General features: G+C 41.8%; 2 protein-coding genes across 3 annotated transcripts in view; one reads left to right on the forward strand and one right to left on the reverse strand.

Moving 5' to 3' along the window:
• The window catches only part of etnppl (ethanolamine-phosphate phospho-lyase), an 85,308-nt gene extending 72,298 nt beyond the window's left edge, over positions 1 to 13,010 (forward strand). The window contains exons 6-13 of one of the 2 annotated variants that reach the window (XM_083788437.1): positions 4,026 to 4,142; positions 5,946 to 6,028; positions 7,167 to 7,392; positions 8,509 to 8,663; positions 10,259 to 10,348; positions 11,130 to 11,260; positions 11,473 to 11,543; positions 11,723 to 13,010. In XM_083788437.1, coding sequence (XP_083644563.1) covers positions 4,026 to 4,142; positions 5,946 to 6,028; positions 7,167 to 7,392; positions 8,509 to 8,663; positions 10,259 to 10,348; positions 11,130 to 11,260; positions 11,473 to 11,543; positions 11,723 to 11,824 — 975 coding nt within the window. In that variant the 3' untranslated portion in view covers positions 11,825 to 13,010. The remainder of the gene's footprint in view (positions 1 to 4,025; positions 4,143 to 5,945; positions 6,029 to 7,166; positions 7,393 to 8,508; positions 8,664 to 10,258; positions 10,349 to 11,129; positions 11,261 to 11,472; positions 11,544 to 11,722) is intronic. The other variant, XM_083788438.1, reaches the window with a different exon arrangement.
• A 1,585-nt stretch (positions 13,011 to 14,595) lies between these two features.
• Positions 14,596 to 18,271, reverse strand: LOC310875576 (tubulin alpha chain-like). Its single transcript, XM_083788858.1, has 4 exons — positions 18,136 to 18,271; positions 16,630 to 16,849; positions 15,824 to 15,972; positions 14,596 to 15,729 (listed from the first exon to the last, which is right to left on the reverse strand). Exons 1-4 carry the CDS (start codon positions 18,136 to 18,138, stop codon positions 14,752 to 14,754), a joined length of 1,350 nt encoding a protein of 449 aa, XP_083644984.1. The 5' UTR covers positions 18,139 to 18,271; the 3' UTR covers positions 14,596 to 14,751.
• Positions 18,272 to 19,209: the final 938 nt, after the last annotated feature.

Genomic DNA, 19,209 nt, shown 5'->3' on the forward strand with positions numbered 1-19,209 from the left:
TGTTTGAATATTTGAAATGTGTTGTAGTTTTAGAAATATTTTACTTTAAAAGTTCCGAAAATTATAATGGAAGTCAATGGAAGATTTTGGTACATCACAACTTCTTCATAGTTTCGTCTGAAAACTCTAATCGAATTTGAAAAAAAGAAATCAGCTTATTGTAAACGCACAGGCCTGAACTTTGTGTTTTGTGTTTAATCCAAGTCAGAAAGGCAGTGATCATGCCTTGTTCAGTAAAGAAGTTAGAAGAAGTCTGTCATAGAATACAGAAGAGTATCATTAAAATAAGTATACAGACATGTACATCCTATATAATCCTGTCTGGTGTAGAACAGTGTAGCAAGGTTACCCTATAGTTATGACATCAACACAACAAATTATGCACAGAGCTGATAAGTATAGAGCTGGATACACCGTCTTCATATGCCTGTATAATAGATCTAACAATTAACGTGACAGTTAAATGTTAATGCCAAAACACAATAGGGCACAGCAGGGATTCGAACCCCATCCCAGTAAACCAGGAGCTCCATGTCTGCACCTTGGTTTGTGTGTTTTGGCACCGCAAACAATGTGAAAGCCCAGTGACGGATTAACCCCTCTCAAGGCCCTGGCGCTTCACCAAATCAAAAGGCCCTACAGATTCAGCCAATTAATTAATTAATTAATTAACATGCATGCGTTTAGCGCATATCCACTACTGCCTGCGCTGCCCGCTGACACACAAGACACAGCAGCCAGCAGGCACTGCCGCACTGGGCACAGCCTTTCCAACTTCAGTCTCTGCTAACAGACTGCTCCCCCCCTCCCGAAAACTGCTACAGAAACTGTCAGACGAGAAGACCAAAAACACTAGCGGGGGTTCTTATGTTGCGTTATATTTTTCGAAAGAAGCAACAGCTGTACCTATAGTCTCGTACCAGGCCCTGCAAGCTTCGGGCCCTGGCGCTTAAGCTCCACCTAGTTCCATTGTTAGTCCGGCTCTGTGAAAGCCCTTGCAGCCCTAGCAGCAAAGAATTACAAAACAAGTTCTTATACCTTGAAATCAAATATCTTTTCTTCATGTTCTTCTGCAAATGATGGGCGTTGTCCACAAATGAGGGGAGACCAACAGCATGAGTAGCAGTACCACTGATTGACAGCAATCTTTTTATTTAGTTTAGACAGTCTTTTGAATAAAATGTCATTTAGTTTTAGTCATATTTTAGTGAACTGAAATGTAAGATTTTAGTTGACTAAATCTACAGTTGATTTAGTTGACAAAAATGTATTTTGGTGGGCCTTGATGGCATCGTAATGGCTAATTTTAGACCTTGTTGCATGCTGAAAATCTACAAGCTCACAACGCGTCACAGACTTCTATTCCACTACAAGACACCTGAGGGCGAGAAGCGACCTCATCCGCATACACGTATCCGCCTAGGTGACAGCAGACTGCTGGGCGAGCGCTGGCCCTTTGGCATATGGCATGGGGGATGAACATATGGAATGATTTCTGTACTGGCCATATATGGAGCGTGTCTTGGGTGTACAGGGTTTGATAAATGTTTAGGTGAAAAAGGACAATGCTTATTCTCATTACCGCCACCAGCGCCATTCAGCATCTTCCAATAGATCTTTGAGTTTTTAATATGAATCCTTTCCAGTATTTCCATCCAAATTTATTCATGCAGTGCTTATCAGAGAACAATACAGTGTTGTTTTAAAAAACAAGCACTCTAATCGGATGATAAGCAAAAGATTTTTGCAAACCTCCTTGATGTCCAGTGCAATACTGGACATCAACTTGAATTTGTTAAGTGTTTAAACATTGGCCAACAGGAAACACTGTAATCCGTTCATCGAGATGGCAGAATGAATGAGGAATTCCTCTGAAGTGCTCACTAGGGATACACTGTTGCATATTTTGTTCTTGGGTCCTTCCCCTCGTCATTTCCTTTGACACGTGGGTGAAGTTTGATATGCCTGCTGGAGGAATACCCAGCTCTAATGTTACATGCAAAGTAGCTGATTCGGTCTGTTTCACACAGCTTGCATATTTTATTCATGGTCTTAAAGGAGAATTCCATACTAAAAGGATTTCTTACCTTTCTTTGTAGTCGTTACGTCCCCACCAAAGAGGTCCAGGTGTTCTTTTGTGCAAAAGCTCCTTATTGGCTATTTCCCCTACCATAAGCCCTAAATTAATTGCATTGAATGGGAAATTAATGGGGGTATGGGGTGTTGTGCTAATTCACTCATTTCCATCGCTCAAATTATTATGTTTTTGTATATATCCTCTCTTCATAATGTAAATAATTTCCCAAGCGGCATACATTACTACTTATTTCGATAAGAATTAGCACAACACCCCATAGCCCCATTCAATTCAATGCAATTCCTTCCTTGCTTATGGTAGGGGAAATAGCCAATAAGGAGTTTTTGCACAAAAAAACACCTGGACCTCTTTGGTGGGGACGTAACGACTACAAAGAAAGGTAAGAAAGCCTTCTAGCATGAAAAAAGTGTATGGTCATAGAAAAGTTCTAGTTGAAATGAAGGAAAAAAAATGAAAAAGAGAAACTTCAGCTGGCTTTTTTATGGCCTAGTTAACTTCAGGTGGATATCAAACATCCTTTAGGCTCTCTAATGTCTCAAACATTCCCACAATATCAACTGCATTTTCTGAAGTGGCCACTTTTTAGAAGTTGTTTATGATAATGTCAAATGTTTTTTTATTATTTTTTTCATTTAATATCCAGCATTTAAAATATTGTTGCATTTTCTTTATTAAATGTCAAATTCCTGTTGATTTGACCATTAGAAGATCCAGAGTTTTTCTTCCCAATACAAATAACTAAATCAACATCAATTTGACATTTAAAAAAAAAAACTGTACTGGGTTTTAGAATCTGCTTTTTGTTTGTGTTTGTTTGTACGCTAAAAGTGTGACTTTGAGAGCTGTTTCACTATGCCTGTACTGTAAGACAATGTGGAGACTATTTTTGGATTATTCATTCCAGTCCTTGATTCTGATTGAGTCGCATGGGAAAATACTTCATAAACACACCTAGGACCGCATGTGTAACTGACACAGCCAAAATCTTTACAATATTTTAGTTTTTTCCATGTATTGTAATTTTGAGCACCTCAGCACATTTTGACCTTTGCACCTCAGAAAACCTGTAGCTCCAACGGTTTAGAAGATAGAGCCATGTTTGAAGTAGCAGTTATTTTTTAAAGGGCGTGGTCATTTTCGGGTATTTCGCCCCGGATAGAGAATTGTTCACAGTTCCCAAGTTGTTCGCTGGGGTCATATTAGTCAAGGACAGTTGCGATATTCTCTCCTAAATGAAGTGCATACATATCATTAGCCAGGTCCTAGACTAATGGATGTACATTATACCAGTAAACCGATTTTGTTTTTCATAGGCGCTCCTTTTCATCCTGTCACATCCTGTGTGTACGAGTATTGTAAACAAGACTTTCACGCCATGATACTGATATACTGTATATGTGGTCCTAGGTGTGTGTTTATCGAGTATTTTATCACAGGTCAGAATTGAGTACTGGATTTGTAACCGATTTAGAATAAGAATAAACAGTAAGTTGAGAGACAGAGGTATGCAACATGCAACACGGGTTATAAGCTATAATTACCTGTGTTGAAGTGAATTATTATGGTCTCTACAGTACATGATCTTGTGTTGTCTTGTCTACATGTTATCTACAGTGCATTCAGTAGCCTACATACTGTATGGGATTGCATACCAACTGGTTGAGTTGGGTTGAGTTACCTAGGGGGGTCCCCCAGGTAACTCAATAAGACCCTATGTATCAAGTAAAAGTAAAGCAAGCTGTGCTTAGAAGTGAACCATCCAGACTTCTCAGGTTGTGGGACAGAATCAGCTTTCTGAACCAGAGTCATAAAAACCAGAACCAGAGTCAGAACTAAACGTGGAGACTATTTTAGAGTTTCATGTCAATCAAAGGTCAAACACATAGGTAAAACTCACTACCGCTCTCCTCTTCTTCCAACATCACAGGCTCCCAGCCCCGATGTCTATAGAGGCAAATACAGAGCAGACCACCCAGACCCTGCCACAGCATACGCTGGCGATGTCAAAGACATAATAACAAATGCCCATGATAAAGGACACAAGGTGAGGAGACGTTTTGAAAGAGTGTGGTGCTCACTACTAACCCCATTCTGTATTATCTATTTTCATGAGTATATGGCTGCATATAATGATAACAACACCATTACACTATCACCAGGATAACACTCAAAACTGTAATGCTTGAAACCCACAGGCACTTTATCGAAACGTGCGCACAATAAAGAGTGTGAGTGCATGCTTTTTTTGGTGCGTTCCCAGCATAAGGGTCCATTTGTACCCCCCCACCCCCCACTCAAGGAACCCTGAGGGTCCCTGCACCCCAATTTAAGAAACAGTGCTCAACCTGTTTTGTTTTTTGTTTTTTTGCAACTGAATGGCTGGAAAATGGAAATTAAGAGTTTACATAGTACACATAGTACATGTATAAACTTTCCTTAATGCTTATATCTGGTTTCAGTATTTATTTATGATGTATTTTCTCTATTGTTAAGGTTATTGTAGCGGTCCATTTGTATGCCGGGCGAGGGTCGCGAGACATGACAAAAGCATTTCCGGGGGTGGGTCCCCAGCCAAAAACGTTCTTGCTCTAACCTAATAACAGTGAAAAGCTTTGATGAAATCATACTTGTATGAACTAATAGAACTGAATGTATGGTTTAAAGTGTATAACTCAGCACCATAATTATTTGTGACTTTGCTTTGATGATCCCCCAGCTCTGCCTATCGGTAATGTGAAAACAATATAATACAGCATACCTAACCATATCGCCAAAGAATATCAATAGCATGGTATGCCATTGGCAAACCACAGATTTTTTAAGAATTGTTTAACTTTCAAGGCAGGTGTGTCATCGCGCCGCTCGGCGTGGGAACTCACTCAGCTTGTGCCTCACTTGAGCACGCCTCACAGGGCTCAAGCCTATTGCTGACTCAGCTTGGTTTGAGGTTCATACCAATAAAGGTATGAACATATTTAATCTATTTCAAACTTGCACAAGGCTATGTGCAGGCAAGCAGATGATTAATTGTGTCTGCTAAATGCCCAAATTGTAGGCTACTTGATAAAGAAATCTACTATTAAGGTGGTCTACATATGGAAACGATATGTAGTGTATTTATTTTTCTTCAGAAATGTCAATATTCAATGTATCTGGTTTGCACACTGTAGTGTACATACTGTACAATGCCAAAGTTTTCCATTTTTTGACCAAGTTGTCAATATTACAAGCCCTGGCAAATAGAGATGGAGTGTCACATAATCAAGAACCTAAAAGAATCATTGGCATTTCTTACTCCCATTAAATACAGGCATCTACAGAACCATTTACCTTGGTGGTCCACAATTTGACAATTTCTCTTCTCTCTCCTCTGTCGCCTTTTCATCCACTTCTCAGGTTCAGGCCGAGGTCGTGGCATGTTTAGGGCCAAATCCCAGGTCCCCTCACAGAGCACGAGAACAAGTGTTTAAGGCCCGCCCGCGTTGGCCGTTAATCCTCTGTCCCAAAGCACAACCCGAGGCAAAGTCCCGGCCTCTCAGTGACAAGAAGTGGATGTCAGCCAAAGAATGACTTTAGCAGCTTCTAACGGATTTTTGTGCAGATGTACGTCGTTGGGAAGACGAAGACAAAATGGACAATTTGGCGTATGATGGGATTGTAACCCTTTAACCATTTCCGTTGCAATATGTAAAAGATAGTGTCTTAACTTGTTCAAAGTATGCAGTTGATAATTCTTGCTGTGGGATATTTTATGACCAGGCGAGGGTCTGCATGTGGATCGTCTTCCCCTCTTCCAGTCTCGCAGACTGGCTTGCTGTTGGGTCTGATACGATCTTCTCTTGTGCAGATTGCTGCTTTTATCGCTGAGTCGCTGCAGAGCTGTGGCGGTCAGATCATTCCCCCAGCGGGCTACTTCCAGAAAGTGTCAGAGTATGTACACCGGAGACTATAATAACACCTCCACGCTTCATGTGCCTTATTTCAGTTTTTAGTTACAACCGGAACCGTTACATGGCTGAAATTAGTTTTTCTTTTTTTTTCCATGTTCATGCTGTGTATGTTGTTTTCATGTCAAGGACCCCCAAATTGACAATCATTAGCCTGTAACCCTCATTAGAAAATATATGCCAAGGAAGCAAAGAGCAGATTTTTACGGCTCTGGCAGTGATTTTAATTTCAAGGACCCACAGGTTTGACCTGAATTAGGCTAAGGGACCCCAATGTAATGGCATTTCTATCTCTGGGAACCCAATGTATATTGTAAAATCAAACTTAATTTAACTCTGATAGTGTTGGTTCCATTTGAACACTCAGAGTTACAGACCCATAAGGGTCCATTTGGTTCCTGATTATCATTTAGCTGGGGACCCCCTGGAACTCTCTCAAGGACTCCTACAGTAGGTCCTTGAGAGACCCCACTTTGGGAACCACTGCTGTAGATTGTAAAACATGTGGGCAAACTAAGGATGTAGACACTACCGACTCAGTCAGATAACTCACAAATGGATTGAGAAGTACAAGTGTGAATATTACATTTGATCTTGCTGTTCAGGCTCTGCTATACTATACATTACTCCCTAAGACAACCATTTAAGAGGGAGCAGGGAGATGTACATATAAAAAACCTCCGCCAGGGGAAAACGGAACCCTTAGGGAAAGCAGAGCCTCCTGGTTGTGCTGGGGCGGTGGTGGGAGGGGAGCAATTAAAACGCATATCCTACCATTCAGTGTGGCACAGACAATGAATCAGGCGAGCTTAAATAGATCACCAACTGTTAGTAATTGTATGTGACATGTCAGCTGCTTTAAACACGATGACGTCACATACAGTAAGTACATCGCCCACATAGTGTTGCACACGAGTGTTAGTTAATCTGTCAAAGGTATCAGCCTGAACTAGCTCACAGGCATCATTTCGTAAAAACCAACAATATAGGTTTGCTTGTTTCTTGTACATCACAGACACCCTTTGGCTGTGTGTGTGTGTGTGTGGGGGGGGGGGGGGGGGGGGGGCTGCGTATGTGTGTGTACTCCTGTATACCACTGCCTTCTCCTGTCATTTCCACAGATATGTGCGTCAGGCTGGGGGTTTATTCATTGCAGATGAAGTCCAAGTGGGCTTTGGTCGTGTCGGCACTCACTTCTGGGCTTTCCAGCTGCAGGGTGAGGACTTTGTGCCCGACATCGTCACTATGGGTAAGCCAATTGGCAACGGGCACCCCATGTCCTGTGTGGTCACCACCAGAGAGGTGGCAGAGGCCTTCATGTCTTCCGGAATGGAATACTTCAATACGGTAAGAGTCTTATATTCACTTGAAAGATCTCATGTTGAGGTTTATCAAACTAATTATTACTTTGCTGTTGTTGCATGGCCTTTCCTGCAGGCCATGTGCCCTTGGCCCCTTGGGTTATCCAGTAGAGATTATATACAACATGCCATGCTACCCTTTGACAGCTGTAGGTAGAACTTTAACTTGTTAGCCTACACTGTACTGTACACGTGCCTCCTGGTGGAGATCTCTGCACACCTTTCTAGTGTGTTTTAGTCAATGTTTGTCTTTGATGTTCTCAGCACCCTCTGGTGGACAGATTTCATAGATAAATGGTAAATCGTGCATTTAGCTTTACATAGATTGGGTGAATGTGCATTACATTCACCCATTCAAACACCAATGGCGGCGGAAACCATGCAAGGCACCAACCTGCTCAATGGGAACAATTGGGGGTTCAGAGACTTGCTCAAGGACACCAACTCTGGGTGAGCCCGGTGGGATCGAACTGGGAACTTACATCTTCGCAGTTTAACAAAAAAAACGGAAAGACTATATTCAAACCTTTGGACTAACTGTTACAAATGCATTTGCATGATACACCACTAGTGTATACGTTGGTTACTGTATATAATATTACAGACACATTGCAATTGAACCCATTCTGGACGGGAACCCCTTTTGGTGTTTTAAGCATTATGTTATACTTTAGCTATTGAAAAACAGCAGATCTACAAGCTCTTTATAGCAAGGCACTCTGCTATGTTTGAAAAATGGTGAAAATGTGGCACAAATCTTTGAATATACAGTAGCCTACATATTCTTTCAGAGCGAACGTTTTTAACTCAAATCTTTGCTTCTGTGGGGTCCCTGGAACATCATATTTTGAGATTAGATATAATTCTGGGGGTCCTTGTCATGAAATAGTTTGAGAACCACTGACATAGAAGGCTTTTCAGAAAACCGTCAGGATTTAGAAGACATTTGTAGAATCGTCCTGCAGGTCTAAATGTGTTAAAATGTAGTGCTTACTGTTATCCCTTGGTGACCTCCCCATCAGATTTCTCATGTGGTGTGAACCTAACCTGTATTATAATTCTGTCCTCCCGGTGCCAACCTCCTTGGTTTTGGATGTCTCAGTTCGGCGGGAACCCAGTGTCCTGTGCCATCGGCCTGGCTGTCCTGGACGTGATCGAGAAAGAAGACCTCCAGGGGAACGCACTGCGTGTGGGGCTGTACCTGTGCACCCTGCTGGAGCAGTTGAAGGAGAAGCATCCGTTAGTAGGTGATATCAGGTAGAAAAACCGATAAGAGCAGGTGTACACGCACGCGCGCGGCGCGCGCGCGCGCGCGCACGCACGCACGCACGCACGCACGCACGCACACACACACACACACACACACACACACACACACACACACACACACACACACACACACACACACACACACACACACACACACACACACACACACACACACACACACACACACACACACACACACACACACACACACACACACACACACACACACACACACACACACACACACACACACACACACACACAGTAAGGCAAAACAAGATAGATAGATACTTTATTGATCCCCAAGGGGAAATTCAGGTTATCCCAAAGCTCGTACAGGCATGTTAGTTAAAAAAACACATCACAAAAACAGGGGACACATGTTAAGACTAAGCGGGAATAAACATAAAAGGCATTTAAAAGGTAACAGTGGGGATGATTAAAAATCCTTTGCTATTGCACTCAGGCCCATAAATAACTAAAATCTAAAAAACCTCAGTCCAGTTCATAAACCTAGCGGCTGGCCTTCGAATTGAAGAGCCTAATAGCTCAAGTATATTGAATTGCCTTTCAACAAAAGGCAATTCAAACTGATTTTTTTTTTGAAGAATGAGACTACAAGTGTGCATATAATACTTTATCTTGGTGTTCAGCTCTGCTACATGTTTCTAACTGCTCAGCACAATTAAACACCATCATTAAACATTAAGAGCAGGGAGATAGATATACAATAACAACCCCCCCCCCCATGGAGAACAGAAATAACAGAGCCCACCGGTGGTGCTGGGGTGCATGGTGGTGGGCGCATCACACAACAACAACCAGGAACAACCTTCAGAAGGAATGCAGGAAGAAGAATGCAGTCTAGTGAGCTTAAATACCCTGCCCAATTGGTCAGCTGACTGCCACATCAGCGAATGACATGTGGGTCTTGCACACACTGAATACACCCCCATAGTAATGCAGCATATTAACCCCTTGAGTGTTGTTATGACCTGGCTCTTGGGCCATAACAAAGGAGGAAGACACACGGCTGTTTACAAGTGCACAAACCAATATTTATTTACAACATAAACAAACATATTAATCAAACAATACGACAGTACTAAGGTGGAGTGTGTTAATCAGTAGTGTAAGTGAGTGGATGTGTGGTGGGTGTAGTGTGGGGTGTTGGATGGTGCAAACAGATGCTGCTGCTCTCATGGAAGGAGAGAGAGAGCCTGAATGTGGCCACACCCAGCCTCTTATAGTGCACCCTGGGAACACACCCGATTGGCAACTCGGCAGGACCTGTGGAAAACACAAGACTACCTAACAAACCACACAGGCCCTAGTAGACCAACTACAGGGGCTGTGACAGTATATGTATGCACCCTTGAGCACGTACAGCATGAAACCCCTCGAGTAAATCTGACTGAACTAACTCTGCAAGCTACGTATCATATGTTTTGCAATAGATACACAATGCATTTTCAATCCAATTTTATTTAATTTTATTCCAAAAGAAGTGCAAGATTTGTGAGTGCGTGCATGCATGTGTGTGGGGTGACTAGGTCAAAATGATATGGTGTCATGTCTGACAGGGGTCGCGGCCTCTTTGTTGGGGTGGAGCTTGTGAAAGACCGAGTGAAACTCACTCCTGCTACAGCAGAGGCACAGGAAGTCATATACAAGTGAGTAAAAATGTACCACAACCAGTCTGTGACTTTCAACAGGACACTGGCTGTAGGGGACAAAACGTGGCTCCTATATCGGCCAGACGGCCAAGGCGTCTAGAAGAGACTCTGTTGGTCTATGTGTCTGTGAATCTGTATGTGGCTAATCTTGCAAACCGCTAAAAGCCTTGCCCAACATGGACGACTGATAGCAGATTGGCCACTTGAAGAAGTCCAAGAGATCCATATTGAAGTGGCGCCTACTTTTACGTTTTTAATCACATTTTTTGTCAGCCTTGACAGACATGTATACGAGTATAAAACAGCCTTTAGATGGCCATCTCTTGGACAGATTTGGAAATCAATAACCCAGCTCAGAATTGGATCTGCTTCTGGGTACTCTGAGAAAGCATATTACATCTCCCTAGTACTAATAGGGACTCTGAATCCCCCAGTACATAAAAGGTACATGAGCAGCAGTGTGGGCTTATATATCTGCTATTTTTGAATAGCCAACGCAAAAAGAAAACCCACAGATGCTTTCCCAGGTTTTTGTTAACGACGGGTTAACCTGCCGTCCCCCCAATTAAAATGTGCGTACTGCAGAATGAACTGATAGAATGAATATATTAACCACATGAACCCTACTGTCCGTGTTTTTGGGCAAACATATATCTATCTGCAAGCTGTAGGCTATTTTCAGCAAAGAGATTTAGTGTATTGAGCCCTGGGGGACCCCAGTCAACTAAATACAGTATAGGCCTACAGGGTTTAAGAGGTAAACTATTTTTGTCCCCAGGCTTAAGGAACAACGTATCCTACTTAGTGCCGACGGACCACATCGCAATGTCCTCAAGTTCAAGCCCCCAATGTGTTTCAGCATGGATGATGCTGACTTGGCAGTGCACGAAATCGACCTCATCCTCACAGGTACTCTTCATATTCCTGTGTGTTTGGGGTTTTGTGGTAGTGACTGGAGGGAGGCGTTTTGAAACAACATCCCTCTCTCAGGCTCATTCATTATTTAAAATGCTCAAGGTGTATCCTGATACGAGCCTGTAGTGTGCTCTCATTAGCAGACATTCATGTATGCGTGTTTTGGATACAATACAATGCGTCTGTCTGTCTTCCCGTTACTCTAGACCTTGAGAACGCATTGGGCTTGCATCTGCCTAGCCAAGTAAATACAGAGAATGGAGCAAGTAAGAGGAAGGTAAGCGGTGGCTCTGTTTGCGTCTGTCCCAAATGTCTAAAATAATCTGAATAGCTTGAGATTCTCAAATCGTCGGTATTGCTCTAAACCATTGCCTGTCGAGCCCGACCACATTTTTGTACACGGAGGCTAAATGGAAACGTCTCAAGGAACCTAATTTTCTTTGTCTTTGTCCTAAGCTGACCTCTGAAGAAAATGGACAGGATTGCACCAAGGGGCTGCTGCACAGCATTGAGAGCACTCAAAAAGGCCCTGAACAAAAGAAACGCCTTAGGACATAACACATAACACACCGTCTTAATGAAGCGAGACCTCGTAGAAACCTAGAAACGCCCGATGCCATCTCTCATTTTAGTTGTTCTTGGTGTAGTACACCATCATGTTTTAAAAAAAAACACAGGTTTGAAAATCCAAAATCATAGTGTCTAAAAAGTATAACTGTAATCTATGCTGAGGGGAAAAAATACTTAATGAGGATATGTTATGCTGTTTTAGTTTTTCATTATTTTATGTTTATTTTATTTGATTTTCATGCTTACGGTCAGCTGCAATGATAAATGACCAGCTTTCCCCACAATTTGCCTGATAGTGGGACAAGCTTAACTGTGTGTTCACTGTTCAGTGAAAGATTTGTGTGGCAAACCTTTCACTCGCAAATGCTTCACAGTGATGCTGGTGTGATCAATATTTTTATATATTCACAATTTGTACTTCCTTATTTTAATGCAGCGTGCTAAAACATACAGGGAAACATTTTTCTCTCCCTGGTGGGTATTATTACAAAAAGCCTGCGAGTTGTCACTTGCAGAAACCAAAACAGACACCTAGTTTAGTAATAAATACTTTTTATTAGAAATACCCAGGGCACAAATATTAAACGCCTGGCCTGAGTGTCCAAATGTATTCTTTTCTTTGTAGAACCCAGGATGGCATAGTGAAATTTCATTAGGATATAGGCCATTTAATTCTGATATTTTGTTATGTCTACTTCATTTTGATCAGAGTGGAAAATACAGTTCTCAGGGCAGTTCTTGATCATTTAAATAAATGTTGAATCAGAAAGTCACACTACTTTGTCTTTTACCCATCTTGTTTGAAGGATTAACAAGAAATAAGTCTTTCAAGATAACAGCACTAACAATACCAACCAAATCCAGTAGAAAAGTGCCTTACCATGTGTGATAAGATCTGTCAAGTTTATTTTATTATATTAACTTATGTTTTAATGAAGAACGTTGCTTAATTCTCATTTATAATATATACAATATGAACTATAAAAAAAATTAACTGTTTATATATATGCATCTATCTTTCTATCTAGATCTAACTCCCATCTGGTGCTTTAAAATTAGTATTATTTTTGTAATACCTAATACAGGCATTAATCATGTGTCATTGAATGAAATGAATAATCACGTGTTCAGCACAGATATGAGAAATGTATCATGCATTTTCATGTGGACTACAGTATATGAACAATAAAATGTCCTGTCTTGACATGTCTACATATTACTCTGTCAGACTTTAGAATCATTCCTCCATGTCCGTTGTTTAAATAAATTGAAGATGCCACTAAACATTGAGGTACAGTACAACAGTACAGTAGGCCTACAAACAAAATTACAAAAATGATTTCAGTGCTGAATACCATACGTTACATTAAGAGTCAAACGACCCTAGAGCAGGAAACCGACCTCAGAAATGTTCCAGCTTAGTTGATCACTTGTTGACTAGCCTTGGAAACCGCAGGCGTTTACTTTAACTAATCAATCAATAATACTGACAGTGACAAACCAACACCACCACAGCTTGACCAGTTTGTCCTGTCTCATAAACCAGCTAAAAACAGCAAAACAGCTTTTTTCAGCAGGGTAGTGTCTTAAGATGTAGCCTAGGCCGAGGACACAACCACTTTTATTTTTTTTAAATGATCAGTGCCCAGAAACAAAGAAAATGTTGATTTACTTATGCCATATAATCTGACTGCCCTCTTGTGGCAGCTCTTATACTGTGAAGTTTCATGGGGACATTTTAGAAATGTACAGTAACACCTGTTCCAGGCCAGCCACCATTATCCATTCATCATCTCCAATGTATGACTCACTGTTTGGCATCTACTGTATGACTGCCCTCCTGTGCTATGCTTATACAGTGGTTTCTTAAGGACATTTTAGTAATGTAGACAGCGACACCCGTTGCATCCATTTACAAAAATATCCATTCATCATATTTGTTTAAACGTTTGGTGAAGTCATTTTATAGGCTACAATTGCATGGATTTAATATAAAGGAGGTCCTACATGCCCCACAAGAGAATATTCATGTGAAATTCAACCTCTTGGCCTTAAAAACTATCTCTCTGGAATTTATATTTGTGTGGGGGACATTTGTAAGGCCATGCCATTTAGTTTTAGTTTATTAAGGTGGTTAAACAAAATTATGGTGGGAGGAAGACAGAATTTCCTGGAGTCTCTGAAGGTAAGACATGAACCACATTCAAGACAGATAATTGGATGCAAACCCACCCGACAAAATGCTTCCATATGAAATACCAGATTGTGCATCAGTAATAACACAAGAAACATCCGGCCAGAATTCCGGTCCACTGTTAACAGATTTTTGGGGGTTTATAATTATTATTCCCTCCCACATGCATTTAATAATGAACATTTGCTTTAGGCCTATATTAAATGTATCTGTAGCTAGTATATTTTAATAAGTACAATTATTTTCATATGATATAGGCAGATATAGTTTTCTGCTTGTATATTTCAGGGGGAAATAAGGGATTTTTTATTTTAGGGAAGAACAACTTTTCCTTATTACGGGGATCAATAGTTTAATATGACCTGGGCCAGAGGTTACACTGGTGGGTGAAAATCCCCTTTAATGAAAGTGCTGCAAACCTGAGAAACTGCTGTCCTTTTTCCAAAGATGAACCCAGCGACTAGACTAAACCCGAACTGAAGGTTTTGCTGAAGCTCAGCTGGGCCTCAAATGGGAACACACAAAACCTTTATAAACAAGTCAAATGAAGGATAGAACAAGACAATCAATTTATCATATACCCATTGGGTTCATTTAATCACAAGTTACAAGCACTAACAAACAGAAACCAATGGAAATCAAAAGAGAGGATCTCACATGGCCCATTTCCCCCCCCCCAACCTATTACTTCCAGCCAACGGCAAACCAGAAGACAAGTGGCCTAGTATTCGTCCCCCTCCTCATCCTCCTCCCCGACACTGTCAGCACCCACCTCTTCGTAATCCTTCTCCAGGGCAGCCATGTCCTCTCTGGCCTCGGAGAACTCCCCCTCCTCCATCCCTTCACCGACATACCAGTGGACGAAGGCCCTTTTGGCGTACATCAGGTCAAACTTGTGGTCAAGGCGTGCCCAGGCCTCAGCAATGGCGGTGGTGTTGCTGAGCATGCACACGGCCCTCTGGACCTTGGCCAGGTCTCCTCCAGGAACCACCGTGGGAGGCTGGTAGTTGATGCCCACCTTGAAGCCTGTGGGGCACCAGTCCACAAACTGGATGCTGCGTTTGGTCTTGATTGCTACAATGGCAGAGTTTACATCTTTGGGCACCACGTCTCCACGGTACAGCAGACAGCAGGCCATGTATTTACCATGACGGGGATCACACTTCACCATCTGATTGGCCGGCTCAAAGCAGGAGTTGGTAATCTGGGATACAGACAGCTGCTCGTGATAGGCCTTCTCGGCAGAGATGACCGGGGCGTAGCTGGTCAGAGGGAAGTGGATACGAGGGTACGGCACCAAGTTGGTCTGGAACTCCGTCAGGTCCACGTTCAGGGCTCCGTCAAAGCGAAGGGAGGCGGTGATTGAAGACACAATTTGACTGACAAGCCTGTTGAGGTTTGTGTAGGACGGCCTCTCGATGTCCAGGTTCCTGCAGCAGATGTCAAAGATGGCCTCATTGTCCACCATGAAGGCACAGTCTGAGTGTTCCAGGGTGGTGTGGGTGGTCAGGATGGAGTTGTAGGGCTCCACTACAGCTGTGGACACCTGGGGGGCTGGGTAAACCGCAAACTCAAGTTTGGACTTCTTTCCATAATCAACCGAAAGCCTCTCCATCAGCAGGGAAGCAAAACCAGAACCAGTGCCTCCACCAAAGCTGTGGAAGATGAGAAACCCTTGGAGGCCAGTGCACTGGTCAGACTGAAAAAAAAGGGAGAAAAAAGTTTCCTTTGATCAGTTAAAGCTGAATTTAAGCAGTTTAATTAAACAAAAGAACAAAATCATTAAGACTCACCAGCTTGCGAATTCTCTCCAGGACTAGGTCAATGACCTCCTTGCCGATGGTGTAGTGTCCACGGGCATAGTTGTTGGCTGCGTCCTCCTTTCCTGTGATCATCTGTTCAGGGTGGAACAGCTGACGGTAAGTTCCTGTACGCACCTCATCTGTGAATGGAAGGTGCAAAAGAAATCGTTGACAATCATAATACTTTTCTTCTCTTCAGGGTTTTTATACCTGCTGACCCCCAAAAAAGACTGCATCAGTACTGCAGTGTCCACTGCAGTAAGAAACCTGTCCAATGCAAAACTATACAAAATATAAACCCCAAAACAACTCTCAAGTGTAATCACTGAGAGGCCTACTGATGAGCAGTGGTGTAAAGTAACCAAGTACATTTACTACCAAGTACTGTACTACCCATTTACGACCGAGGCTGATTCTAAAAAAAAAAAAAAAAAACTCATTCTAAATCCTGACCCAAATTTTCTGGAATAACTTCAAATATTTGTTCAAAATTTTTATGTTTCATACATAAGAACCCCAAAAGGGTTTCCCGTCCTGAAGGGGTTAAGTACAATCCCTCCCCCATTATCATATAACCGTGGGCGGGCTTCAGTTCAGGTGGTTTGTGCCATGGTGAAAAGAAAAAACAGGTATACTAAATTAACTGGTGGGTGTGGCCACATAAAAAAACTAAAATACATTAACACTTTCTTTACACTTTATTTATTAATATTGGATTATCGGCTCAGGAGTTCGACAAAAACAAATAAAATATAAAGGTATTCATTTAAAGTTGCAAAACAAATAGTTTAACTGACCAATGACAGTAGGTTCCAGGTCAACAAAGACAGCTCTGGGTACGTGCTGTCCTCCTGCCGTCTCACTGAAGAATGTGCTAGAAGAGTCCCCACCGACAATGGTCTTATCACTGGGCATACGTCCGTCAGGCTGGATGCCATGCTCCAGACAGTATAGCTCCCAGCAGCTATTACCAATCTGGACTCCTGCTTGGCCGACATGGATGGAAATGCATTCCCTCTGCGTAGGAAGAGGCGTGTTAAAAGTTAAAATGCACTTAAAGAGAATGATAATTCTGAATTGGTGGCAAGACATTTATTTTCTACAGGGCAGGCTACATCATGAATGGGGAAGAAAGGCAGTTGTGGAAATCCAGCCTGGCAAATCCAGAGGCTTAATGCTTTTTGGAAAGCTAATGTTGCAGGGAAGGCCTAAGCCTAGTATGGCCTATGCGCAACGCATGATTCTAATTTCTAAACTACGCCCGACCCGGCATGCAACAAGCCCAGATTTAGGTTTAATTTGCTGGTAGTGGAGGGGGATCTATGACTCTACTTTTGGGATCATAATCTCATACTCGGGCAATCAATTTGATGGTTTATAGTTTTAGCACTTCCGCCATTTCAAATATTAAGTGCTTAGCACATGGTCACAGATGTTACAATTCGACTCGGGCGGGTGAAAAACAGTACCGGTATCTTCCGTATTGATCAATAAATGATTTAATTCGATCGGTGGCCATTTTATCATTTTTTGCCATATCATGCTTTCAGCTACGCACTTACTACCCTATCGGCTAGTGTGTGTACTGCACTCTTGATACATTATAACTATGATAAAATGATTGATTTAAGGTTTATTAACAGTTTGTAGAATTGCAGTACATTTCAAGCACAATTCAATACAAAAACTGTTGACTGTGAGTGGACGACAACATAAAGCGTTACACTTGTTTGCAAGAGGGTGCACCTTATTTTCATCAAGACAATGACCATTGATCGGATAAAACAATGCTCCTTCGTTGAACAATGCGGAAGATACGGGTAGTTATACGCGCCCGAAGAGAATTGTAACATCCGTGGCCACGGGGTGTATACGCCCTTTATATTTGAAATCTGAACATTTATCTATGCCAGGGTTGTAAATGGAGGACGTGCAAAAAAAACAGATTCCGCCATGACGCTCGGGACGGATGAGCGTCGTGTGATCCATTGGACCTCAACACAAAAAAATAATTTATACGATTATTTAGCAATGTCAACGTGACTGCAACGTTCCATATTCTGATGAAAACATCTATAGTGTGCGTGTATTTTTTATGAAATTCATTGTAAGGGTCTTGGTTTGCGGGTATGAATGAAAACCGCCCATAACAAAATACTGAAAACAGAAGCGCTGCATGGTTCACACACACAAGCCAGGCGGCAGGGCCGTCTTATTATTTCATTCCATCGCCTATATCTACTAATAATTAGCTTTGGACATCAATAAAGACAGTCAGCAGTGACTAAAATGACTTCACTCACCATTTTGTTGCGTTGCCCGTCGAGTAAAACCGAAAACTACTACTTTGTTTGCTAAAACTTTGCCCGCCCGTTGCTCCCGACAGTCAGCAGCACAGTGACACAGACACAGACAGCCGCTCCTAGATTTCTAGCGGCAACCGGAATTACAGACTCAGACTACGCAGATTTTTTCCACGGGACTTCCTGCTTTTTATTGGCGCGTTACACAACCAACGTGTCTATGGTCTAGGTGCATAACGCCTCCTACTGTTCGGAGTGTGCAAGTATGGGCATACAACAAATAATACAGTATAATAAATATATAGATAGATAGATAACGAATGTAAATCGCTCTGGATTAAGAGCGTCTGATAAATGCCTAAATTCTAAATTGTATAGATAGATAGATAACGAATGTAAATCGATCTGGATTAAGAGCGTCTGCTAAATGCCTAAATTCTAAATTGTATAGATAGATAGATAGAGTGGTCTGGTAGGGTTCACTTCCCCATGCTCTTTTTTTTTTTGCTTTAATGAACAGTGTAGCAACAATAAGGCACACATAACATAAACCCAAAGCATTCCCATATAAAGTGTTCCACTGGGACGTTCCAGTATATTTGTATAATAAACAATAAACAAACAAATAAATAAAATAAACCCTTGATTTCTTAACTAATGACCGTCTTTTTATAGGGCACTGATTGGCTGGGGAGCTGAAATGGTGGTGAAATCTGCAAACTATCATGGTGGTTTCTTTCTTCCTTGTAAAAACTAATAAAATACACACATCACTTAGAGGTGCTGGGTTCAAAAGTGATTGATTGATTGAAGTATTTATTAACAGATTGGAGAATTACAGTACATTTCAAGCACAACTCAATACAAAACTGTTAACTGTGGACGACGCCATAAAGCATTACACTTGTTTACAATAGGGTCCACCATGTTCAATTCATCATAACATTTAGAGACGTACAAATATACACTTCTATATAGCCAAAAACAGGAAATCATCACAGGTAAAAAGGGAAAGGGGGAAAAAAGGTGAAAAGGGGTGTGTGGGGGAGTCAGATTTTACGGGGGGCAGTTTCG

This window comes from Protomyctophum parallelum (genome assembly GCF_964188405.1).
Source record: "Protomyctophum parallelum genome assembly, chromosome: 18".
Classification (NCBI taxonomy): Eukaryota; Metazoa; Chordata; class Actinopteri; order Myctophiformes; family Myctophidae; genus Protomyctophum; species Protomyctophum parallelum.

Coding starts and splice junctions, on each gene's coding strand:
- LOC310875576 (XM_083788858.1), bottom strand. Junction 15,973..16,629: donor CCTGGAACCTACTGTCATTG/GTCAGTTAAACT, acceptor TTCCATTCACAG/ATGAGGTGCGTACAGGAACT. Junction 15,730..15,823: donor TGGAGAGAATTCGCAAGCTG/GTGAGTCTTAAT, acceptor CTTTTTTTTCAG/TCTGACCAGTGCACTGGCCT.